The 11,101-nt window shown below is 46.6% G+C and overlaps 1 protein-coding gene across 1 annotated transcript in view; it reads left to right on the forward strand.

Moving 5' to 3' along the window:
• Positions 1–7,934, forward strand: part of SLC28A1 (solute carrier family 28 member 1) — a 90,619-nt gene extending 82,685 nt beyond the window's left edge. The window contains exon 18 of the mRNA XM_070358340.1: positions 6,138–7,934. Within this exon, the coding sequence (XP_070214441.1) occupies positions 6,138–6,291 (154 nt within the window). The 3' untranslated portion in view covers positions 6,292–7,934. The remainder of the gene's footprint in view (positions 1–6,137) is intronic.
• Positions 7,935–11,101: the final 3,167 nt, after the last annotated feature.

Below are 11,101 nucleotides of genomic sequence, written 5' to 3' on the forward strand. Positions count from 1 at the left end.
CAGCTCCTCATTCCGCTTGAAATCAAGTGTTCATCGTCATCTTCTTGCATACCATCCAAACAAGAATCTCACTACTTCTCCAGGCAACTCATCTCATATTGGACAACTCCACTTCTTTGAAGGTTCGTTTTGATTCTGCATCAAAAAGTTTTGCCATTCTGGGCTACTCTAAGTAGCCCAGAATGAACAAGACCAATCATGTGTGTGTCTTTATTGTTCTTCCCCCCACCCAAAACCAAAGTAATACTTGCTCATTGGTTTTAAAAAAAATCACATTTTATAGAAACCTTATGGAAATGTTCTACTTTCCACAAAATAGCCCTCCAGCTGTTCAAAGATGGCAACCATCCAGTCTTCTGTTCTGAACTGGGAACCTTGAGTTCTTTCAGTTGTTACTCACATAGGAATATAATAGTTTCAGAAGTTGCCCCAGACTTGATTCACAGTTGTTCTTCCCTGATGTACAGACAGTTCATGAGTCATGAGCAAGTTCAAGATTGAAGCCAGAAAACAGGGTGGTAAATAAGATCTCACGGGTGTAACCAAGATGATGTGTTGGGGCAAAAGAGTGAATTTAGCCTTGGGAGGGTGTTTGAAAGAGGCAGACCTCTTAGGATGGAGGAGTGTTAAGAAGCTACATGCCTGCTTCAGAAATCCTCAAAGCTGGAAGCTTGTGTGTTGAGAGTAAAACGCCAGGAGGAATTGTCATGGAGGGAGAGAATGGAAGGAAGTCCTGACCCAAATCACAAAGGGGACCAGAGCTAGGATATGAGTGGAGTGGATGGGACCTTCTCCACTGGGACATCTATTAGGATTCCTACCTACCCTCCATCCAGGGTACAAGTTCCTAACTTGCCTGGGGAGTGATTTCCGTTCCAGAGGGGGAAGGGAGTTGCTGTTTTCGACCAAGTTCTGACAAAGACATGGAATGGTAACATGGGAGTAACTGCCCACAGAGACTTTGTGAGTGGAAGCGAAGGAGAAGCTGGCATAGCCAGGCACAGATTCCACACTTGAAAATACAGCCATTCAGGAAGAAGTCAAAATGGAACTCTAGTTCTGCTATGGTAAAATATCCCAATGAGAAAAGGAAGGCAGAGAGGACAAAAGAAATCAGCATGGTTATAAATTAATATTTGGGCAAACTGCGGGAGATGGTGACGGACAGGGCGGCCTGGCATGCTGCAGTCCATGGGGTCCCAAAAGTCAGGCAATGCTTGGGGACTGAACAACAACAGCAAATGAATATCAGGAACCTGGCTTACAAGAATTTCAAAATAATGGTCACCAAAATCTGACCCAGTGTAGGAAAGATGGCCTACCTGCAGTCTGTAGCTTGCTGACCACTGCCTTAGATAAAGGGACATATCTTCCATGTCCCTGAAACATTTCACAATGTTGCTCCAAGCCTGCTGGAACACAGATTCGAAGGTGAGCCCCCTTAGGTCGTGGAGACAAAAGCAACAAGCCACGGATGGGGCAGCCACAAATTAGAAGGAACCTGAGCTCCAGAGGTCTTTGTAGAGCAAAATTGCCATTACAGTGCAAACTTTATGTGAGTGAAGAAGAATATGTATCTTGTACATGTCTTATTTGGGATCTGACCTACACACCCTGCCACTGGACAAGAAGAGGAAGATAGAATGAAAGAGCAGCTTTGCCTTTTCCCTGTGGGGTTCTTGATGAACAAATGGGAAACAAGACCAAATGGGAGGAACTTCCCTGGTGGTCCAATGGGCTTCCACTGGGCTTCCACTGGGGGAAAAAGTTCAACCCCTGGTCTGGGAACTAAGATCCTGCATGAAAAAGTAAAAAAAAAAAAACAAAAACTGGAAAACAAGTGAGAACCAGCCTCACCCCTTGACAGCGGGTTCTCTGACAGCCTGGGGCTGGTAGAGTCCACTGGAGCCTGAAAAATGACCACTCCATCTGATAAAGTCCAAGTCTGAAATGTGCCACTCATTGGCCACCAAGGCCTAAAAGAAGAAAGTCAGAGTCTTGAAACTCATGGGAGAGGAAGTGGAGAGAGAGCCACGGGGCCAAACTGCAAAGGTTTCCAATTCAGCTTTTTGACAGGAGACCACCAGAGAGAAAGGAATGAAGAAGGGTCATGGCAGGGTTGTACCAACTCTATGCCTTAGGCTCAGGAAAGCAGGCAGAGCGAAAGAGGCCGATCAGCTGTGCAGAGCCGGTGAACCTACAGTGACCCGGCTCACTAGTGAACGTGGCCTGGTCCATAAAGCAGACTCAAGCCTATGGGGCCTGTGTTTTTCCTCTTGGAGAGCAGCAGGATGGAGCTGGAAGAGCATTCCTCCCCCCAGCTCCCCTCCTGCCCACCAAGTGTCTCACATTGTGTATAGAGCTTAAAGGCCTTCCCAGATGGCGCTAGTGGTAAAGAACCCACCTGCCAATGCAGGAGACAGAAGAGACATGGGTTCAATCTCTGATTCGGGAAGATCCGCTGGAGGAGGGCATGACAACCCACTCCAATATTCTTGCCTGGAGAATCCCATAGACAGAGAAGCCCAGTGGGCTACAGCCCATGGGGTCACAAAGAATCAGACATGACTGAAGCAACTTAACACACATGGAGTTTAAAAGAACAAGGAAGGGACTTCTCTGGTGGTCCAGTGGTTAAGAAGTTCACCTTCTACTACAGGAGGTGCTAGTTCCCACCCTGTTCAGGGAACTAAGATCTTACAGGCTGCCCAGTGCAGCCAAAAAAAAAATTTTTTTTTAATAAAAATGAAAGAAAAAGGAAAAGGTAACCTCACGAGGACTGTTTGGAACAGATTTCAAATTCTCCTATAAGTTTATGTGCTATTTGACTTCACTCCAAACAGTCACTTTCCATATCTTTTCAAGATGGGGCTCATTTTTCTTTTCCTCTTTTTTTTTTTTTTCTTTTCAGCTTGCAGGATCTTCGTTCCCCAACCAGGGATCAGACCTGGCCTGGCAGTGATAGCACCAAGTCCTAACCACCGGTTCACCAAGGAATTCCCAAGATGGGACTCATTTTTCACATAGGTGAAGAAAGATATGCAATTGGAGAAGGAGATGGCAACCCACTCCAATATTCTTGCCTGGGAAATCCCATGGACAGAGGAGCCTCGTGGGTTACAGTCCATGGAGCTACAGAGGGTTGTACACGACTGAGCGATGGAGCAGACACAAGATAGGCAATAAACAGAGCTTATGTGTCCGATTCTTTGTGACCCCATGGACTGTAGCCCGCCCAGCTCCTCTGTCCATGGGATTTCCCAGGCAAGAATACCGGAGTGGGTAGCCGTCCCCTTCTCCAGGGGATCTTCCCCACCCAGAGATGGAGTCTTGGTCACCTGCTTTGCAGGTGGATTCTTTACCATCTGAGCTGCCGGGGAAGGCTTTTGAAGCCACTACTAACAGCCCACCTACTACATGCGGGCTGTTTCTGCTCTTCAATGCCAGGTGTCAAAGGACAAATTTTGCTTTCCCAAGCAAAATTTTTGCTTTCCTTTCCAAGAAAAAAAAGATAAATTATTTAGGGATGAGATGGGACACTTGCCTTGTGAACTAAAGATTGCTTTTATCTCCTGAAACTTGGTTTCTCAGTAAGACTGTTTTCTACTTTTAGAGGCATTGCTTGTTTATATTCTAACCAATCTTTTTTTTTCAGTCAGTGCCTCCATTAGAGGAGAAATGAACTGTATTAAAGTACACAACTTTCAAAGGATCTTTTCTTCCACAGTGACCCAGGGATAAGTATCTCTAATCTCCTTTGTTGGGACCTGGGGCAAGCTGGGTTTTGCAGCGTCAGCTGTTCTGAGCCAGAATATGGCCAAATACTGGAGGCTGGGTCCAGGGTCATCTTGGTAAGAACAGAACCCCAGGTGAGAAAATTTGGTGCCTGGTAGGGGAAAGGAGGTGATATCTGAAACGTTTCATCATTCAATGAATCCATGTAATCTATGTAAGCTGGAATGAATTCTAGGAAGCTCAAGTCAGCAGCTTTCAACAGCCCGGTGGGTTTTATCCCTTACAAGGTGTGTCATAGTCATTTACTGTTGTTCAGTCGCTGAGTCGTGTTCAATGCTTTGCAACCCCGTGGACTGCAGCACACCAGGTTTCCTTGTCCTTCACTATCTCCCAGAGTTTGTTTGAACTCACGTCCATTGAGTTGATGATGCCATCCAATGATCTCATCCTCTGCCGCCCCCTTCTCCTCCTGCCCTCAGTCTTTCCCAGCATCAGGGTGTTTTCCAATGAGTTGGCTCTTTGTATCGGGTAACCAAAGTATTGGAGCTTTAGTTTCAGCATCAGTCCTTCCAATGAATATTCAGGGTTAATTTCCTTTAGGATTGATTGGTTTTATCTCCTTGCCATCCAAAGGACTCTCAGTCTTCTCCAGACTAGTCATTTATTGGTTTTCTTATAATAGTGAAAGTACTGGAGTTTATGAACAATTTACCTTTTTAATAAAATATATAAGTCAGAGCAGTATTTTACTCAGAGTTCATTTGATTGCAAGCCACAGAAAACAAACAGTTCCAGAGAAAAGGGAGGATTGACTCTCACCAGGTAGTTGCAGGAGGACAGCCCCAGGCAGCGGGACCCAGGGATGGTCTAGGACTCTGTGCCTCTCGGCCCCTGCTCTTCATTGTGCTTGTGTCTTCCCATGTACATGGTGACTTCCTGCTGTGGAACTGGCTTTCTCCTTAAGACTGGGATCCTGGCCATCGGAAAATCATGAATTCACATGGAAGCTTACTTCCCCGCCCCCACCCCCCCTCAACAGCTCGTTGGGGGAATAAAAAGAGGGCAAATCTCCAAGAGTGTGATTGATCCTCTGGGGTCATGTGCCTTCCTCCAGGCCAGTCACTAAGGGCTGGAAGGTGGGATGTGATCATTGGTCCAGTCTGGCGCTTTTCCCTACTCCCCAGTCTGTCACTGTGACCAGAAGGCAGAAGATGGCAGCTTCTGTTCGGACAGCATGGTTGGAGGCAGGGGGTTGAACAATTCCCCCAAAGAATGAGGGGTATTGTCCCCTGAAGAAAGGCAGCTATTCTTTCCACATATCTGTAAAGACGTGCAATGCTAGCACATCTTTAAAAAGTCTGAGAGGACTTCCCTGGTGGCCCAGTGGTGAAGAATCTGCTGCCAGTGCAGGGGGCATGGGTTTGATCCTGGCTCCAGGAAGTTCCTACGTGCCAAGGGGCAACTAAGCCTACATGCCACAACTATGAGCCCGCGTGCCCTAGATCCCACAATGAGAAGCCGGCCCACCACAACGAGAGAGTGGCCCCTGCCTGCTGCAACTAGAGAAAGCCTCATGCAGCAGTGAAGACCCAGTACAGCCATAAATCACTAAATGAAACATTTAAAAATGTCTGAGATAATAGAACTAATGGAAATTTTGAAATAACTTGGATAAAGGGGATTATCATTTTCTGAATGTTTATTATGGGACAAATTATTTGCATATGCCATCCTGTATAGTTCTAAAAACAAAAACCCCTAAAACTCTGTGAAGCAGATATTGTTTACCCTCATTTTACCAGCGAGGAAACAGCCCAGAGGAGTGGCTTGCTCCAAGACACACTGCTCCACGGCTGAGCCAGTCTTTGAACTCAGTTCTGTTTGAGTTTAACCCCAGACTCTTAACCATCATAATACTGTGGCTTCCACATGAATCTACCCAATGAACCGATACATGTGTAAAAACATTAATATCTTATTCTTGTTCTGATTAATAGTATTGGACTTCTGTGGCAGTTTAAAAACGTGGCTGCGAACTCCTTTTGAGAAGCCAGTCCATGTCCCCCTGCAGGCTTGTGACCACTTTGATCAGTAGAGTCTGGGGGAGACGATGCTATAGGACTTCTGAGGCTGGAGTAGGAATCAAAGATGCCTGGTCTCAGAGTGTGTGAAATAAGGGGAAGATGAAATTGAGGACTGCTGCTGCTAAGTCATTTCAGTCGTGTTCGACTCAGTGCGACCCCATAGACGGCAGCCCACCAGGCTCCCCCGTCCCTGGGATTCTCCAAGCAAGAACACTGGAGTACCCGGAACAAACCAAGTAGCAAAGTAGTGGTTTTTCCCAATAGGGAAACTGTTGCAAAAATCCTTGGCTCCAGGCTGCATCTCCCTTCCTCCACCAGGTGGCGCAGATGCATCGGCCGCTCCTTCCTCGGCCGGTCCCCACAGCGCGGTGAAAGAACCGGTGGGTTCTGCGATACTGTGGATGACTCCTCCCGCGCCTGGATCCTTGGTTCCAAAACTGCAGAGAGCAGAACCCCAGGAGGACCTGGGTAAGGCCGCTGCTGGGAGTGGGAGAAGGCAGAGCGGCTTCCCTGGTGGCTCAGACAGTAAAGCGTCTGCCTGCAGTAGCGTCTGCCCGCATTGCGGGAAACCTGGGTTCGATCCCTGGTTTGGGAAGATATCCTGGAGAAGGAAATGGCAACCCTTCCCAGTACTCTTGCCTGGAAAATTCCATGGACGGAGGAGCCTGGTAGGCTACGGTCCATGGGGTCACAAAGAGTCGGATACGACTGAGCGACTTCACTTTCAGAGCCTCCCAAAGAAGGTAGACCTGAAAACAAAATTTTCCTGGCGGGATCCACCATCCCACTACAGGAGGGATCAGTCTCCTCAATGGGAGCCCCTTCAAATGGCTCAGTTTCCCCTGTTAATAGGATTTCATCAAGGGACATCGTCCCCAGCCCTCCTGATGAAAAGCCAGAGAACCCTGGCTTTCCTGCCTTCTTTCCTCACTTCTTTTCATTCCATCCAAACCAGAGTACCCCATACACATGATCTAACAAGTCTAACAGTACCAGAAAAAGAGTACATCTCCTGCCTGTATGCGTCAGTTATTTTCTTGTCTTTCTGATTTCGGTGGAGAATGCAAACACAGGAGATAAAGTTTTTCTGAGGCATTGCATACCTGAAAAATGTCTCTATTCTATCATTACATTAGGTTACTAGTTGACAGGGTATAGATTTAAATTTGGGAATCGTTTTCTCTTACAGCTTTGAAGACTTTATCCGGCTGTGTTCTGGCTGAGAAAGCTGATCCCATTTATTCTCATTTTTGATCACTTGTATATTAATGGCTTTTTCCTTTCTAGAAGCTTTTAGAATAATTTCCTTATCCTTGGTATTCTAGCATCATAATGGATCTTTTTCCATTCTTTGTGCTGGGAATTAGGTGGGTCTTTTTTTTTTTTAATTGATATATGATTGACTTTTAATATTATATAAGTCGCAGTGTATAATATTGTGATTCACAATTTTTAAAGGCTATACTCTATGCTCCATTTATAGTTATTATAAAATGCTATATTTACTATGCTATACAATATATCCTTGTGGCTTATTTTATTTTTGGTTATGCTGGGTCTTAATTGCCATGCGGGTTCTTCTCTAGTTGTGGCGAGTGGGGGCTACTTTTTAACTGCAGTGCATAGACTTCTCATTGCGGTGGCTTCTCTTGTTGCTGAGCACAGACTCTAGGGCATGGGTTCAGTAGTTGTGGGGCATGGGATTAGTTGTTCCAAGGCATGTGGGATCTTCCAGATCAGGGATGGAATCTGTGTCTCCTGCATTGACAGGTGGACTCTTTATTGCTGGAAGCCCCTTATAGCTTATTTTATACCTAGTATTTCTACCTCTCATTCCCCTTTCCCCTCTCCACTGGTAACCACTAGTTTGTTCTGTGTATCTGTTAGTCTGCCTTTTTTGTTGTTGTTGTTATAGTCACTAGTTTGCTTTGTTTTTTAGATTCCACATATAAGTGAAATCGTATAATATTTGTCATTCTCTGCCTTATTTCACTCAGCATAATGCCCTCCAAGTCCGTCCATTTTGCTGCAAATGGAAAAATCACATTCTTGTTGATGGCCGAGTAGTATTCCACTGTATACATACATATACCACCTTTTCTTTATCCATTCATCTATTGATATGGTCGTTTCCATATCTTGGCAATTGTAAATAATTCTGCTGTGAACATTGAGGGTGCATGCAGCTTTCCAGGGTGGCCTTTTCAGTCTGTGAATTTGTGTCACTGAACTCTGGGAAGTTTTTAATCATAGAATTCTCTAGGCAAGAATACTGGAGTGGGTAGCCATTCCCTTCTCCAGGGATTCCTTTCGTTATGATTCCTCTATTATTTCTTTTTGGAACTATTATTTGACTGTTGCACTTTCTGGATTTATCTTCTAATTTACTTCTGTGGTCTCTTTGTGATTTTTGTTTGCTTTCTTGGAATTGTCCCTTAAGCTTATCTTCCAACTTCTCTCTCAATATTTTTCCTGCTGCCATAATTTTAATTTTCAAATGCTTATGATTAAGTTTTATTTGTTTTTAGCATCTTTTTTCTGTTTCATGGATGTAATACCATCCCCTACTGTCTGAGGATGTTAATCATTTTAAGGCATTTTTCTCTGTCCATCTGTATTGTCTCTGAGCTCTCCACTCCTTTTTTTCTTTACTTCTGTCTTCTATATTGAATGCTTTCTTCAGATGTCTGGTGATCTGTTGTTTTTCATCTTATATTTCTTTTCTTTTCCTTTTTTCCTTTCTTTGCCGTGCTATGCAGCTTGCAGGATCTTGGTTCCCCAACCGGGGATCAAACCCATGCCTTCTGCACTGGAAGTGCAGAGTCCTAACAGTGCTTATGTGTCAGTACTTAGAGATCACTGTCCTGGGGTCCTTGTGTTTCTCTAGGGAAGAATGTTCCAGTGTCCTGCCTGAGGTGTACCCATCGGGCAGAGAGAATTCTGAGAATGGGGTGGCAGAAATCGGGAGGACTTAATCTCTCACTTAATCCCTGTTTTAAAATACAGAGCCTTGGGGTTTCCCTGGCAGTCCAGTGGCTAAGACTACACTTTCCAAGGCAGGGGGTGCAGGTTCCCTGGTCAGGAGCTAAGATCCCACATGCCTTGTGGCCAAAAAGCCGAAACATGAAACAGAAGCGCTATTGTAACAAATTCAGTGAAGACTTTAAAAATGGCCCACATTAAAAAAAAATCCTTTAAATAAATAAAGTAAAACACAGAGCCGCATCCCTTCCACTGTGCCTGTTTCCCCGATTCAACCTCTGCTCAGAATAAAAGCCCAGCTTCCTGTGTGGGTGTCAGAGGCTGGGGCATGCTTGGGGCTGCGTGGAGCGGGCCAGTGGGTTGGGGACTCCACTTCCAACCCTGCCTTCGGCCCCACCTCCATTCCTACCTTCTGCCGGAACAGGTGCCTCTGAGTCCTCGTGGTCCTGCCTTCTTGGCTCTGCCACCTCCTTCCACTGCTTCTCATCTTCCAAAACATCAACCTCTCTTCCCCCTGTTGTTGCTGCTCCCATCCTCTTTGTCCTTCCTATTTCATCAGTATCTTGTTTCTCTCCCGTCTATTTCGCGGGGCTTTGAGAACAAACAGCTGAATGCATGTGCTCCATCATCCACGTTTAGCTGGCAGACCGGCGTCTGCCATGCAGGAGCAGAAGGGCAGGGTGAAGTGAGAGGGTGGGCTCCAGAGCCAGGTGCGCCTATGGCTGAGCTGCGGCTTCACGCCTCCATACCCCTGTGTGACCTTGGGCAAGATGATCAGCCTCTCTGAGCCTCGGATTGCTTATCAGTAAAATGAGCCGAAAATGACCTGTTAACTCACGGAGGTGTTGTGAGCACTAACTCTGATGAGGCCGGATTTTCACCCCAGGCCTGCTGGAGCGCAAGGCCGCACTCTGAGCCATCACACCGGCCTGCTTCCCTAGAGAATGGCGCAAGTCAGAGAGGGGCTTTCTTGGCCAGCCAGGGCTCTGGGGTGAAGACACATGGAACAGAACAACCCCCAAGCTGACTTAACAGTTAGTGAGATAAAAATATATATTTTTAAAAATTGTGAATGGCCTGTATAAGAGGAAAAGTTCTTTAACAAATTGAAATGACAAAATTATTCTATTATCACTCCAAATTGCATGTTTGTTAGAGAGTTCACAGCAATGCCAAATCCCATATAAACCTTGTGTTCACATTATGTACTTGTCATGGTGACAACTATTGGGTTAAAAATGTATTTGGTTAGCATTTTTTTTTAAAAGATATATTGATTTATTTTATTTTTTTGGCTGTGGTAGGCCTTCGTTGCTGACAAGGGTTTTCTCTAGTCGCAGCTGCCAGGGCTGCCCTCCAGTTGCGGTGCGCTGGCTTCTCACTGCAGTGGTTTCTCTTGCTGTGGAGCAGGGGCTCTAGGCACCCGGCTTCCGTAGTTGCAACATGTGGGCTCAACAGTTGCAGCAAATGGGGGCTCTAGAGCGCAGGCTTAGTAGTTGTGCTGCACAGGCTTACTCGCTTCAAGGCACGAGGATAGTTGAGTGGCTGATTCCAAAGACTGCGACTGGAAGAAAGGGAGGAGGGTCCCTTGGTGGAGGAACAGCAAGGGGCGTCCCTGGGTCTGTTTCATCCAAACCCTGTTGAAGCAAGGGATGGATTCTCGGGACTGCGGAGTGCGCTACCTGAGACCCAGTGTCTTACCAGTTCAGCGGTATAGTGACTTTGAGTCAGATTTAAATTGAATTAGAAAAAAAAAAAAAGAAATAGGCCAGACCACTGCAGGTTTGCAGTCCCTAAGCCTGGTGCTTGCTCTCACGCCCACCAGCAAGCACGTGGCTCCCTTGTGGCCCTCCCTGCAGCAGTAGATGCCCACTGATTGTGTGCTCCTGAGCAGGGCCCCTCAAAGCCTCCATCCTGAGGTCCCGCTAGAATGGCCTGTCAAAACACCTCCTGACCAGAGGGACGGGGGCAAGCAGGGCCCAGCTCTGGAAGCAGGGGAGAGGCCACCGCACCCAGTGGTGGGCAGGGGGTGGGACGCCCGTCACCCCGTGAGTGGCAGCGGGCAGGGCTGGTTCATCTTCAACACTGGCCTGGCCTGGATACCTTCCTGGGGGTCCTGGTACATCTCATCTTCTACCATCTGCCACTGCCCACCAGGCCAGTTCATGACGGCACTGACTCAGGACACGCCGTGGACGACAGCTGAGCGGTACACAGGTACCTGGGTGGCTAAGAGGCAGGAGGTCCAGGCGTCCTTTCAGGCAGTGTCAGCTCCTCATCGTGGCTCATGAAGACTGTTG

This window comes from Bos mutus, chromosome 21, assembly GCF_027580195.1.
Source record: "Bos mutus isolate GX-2022 chromosome 21, NWIPB_WYAK_1.1, whole genome shotgun sequence".
NCBI classification, from domain to species: domain Eukaryota; kingdom Metazoa; phylum Chordata; class Mammalia; order Artiodactyla; family Bovidae; genus Bos; species Bos mutus.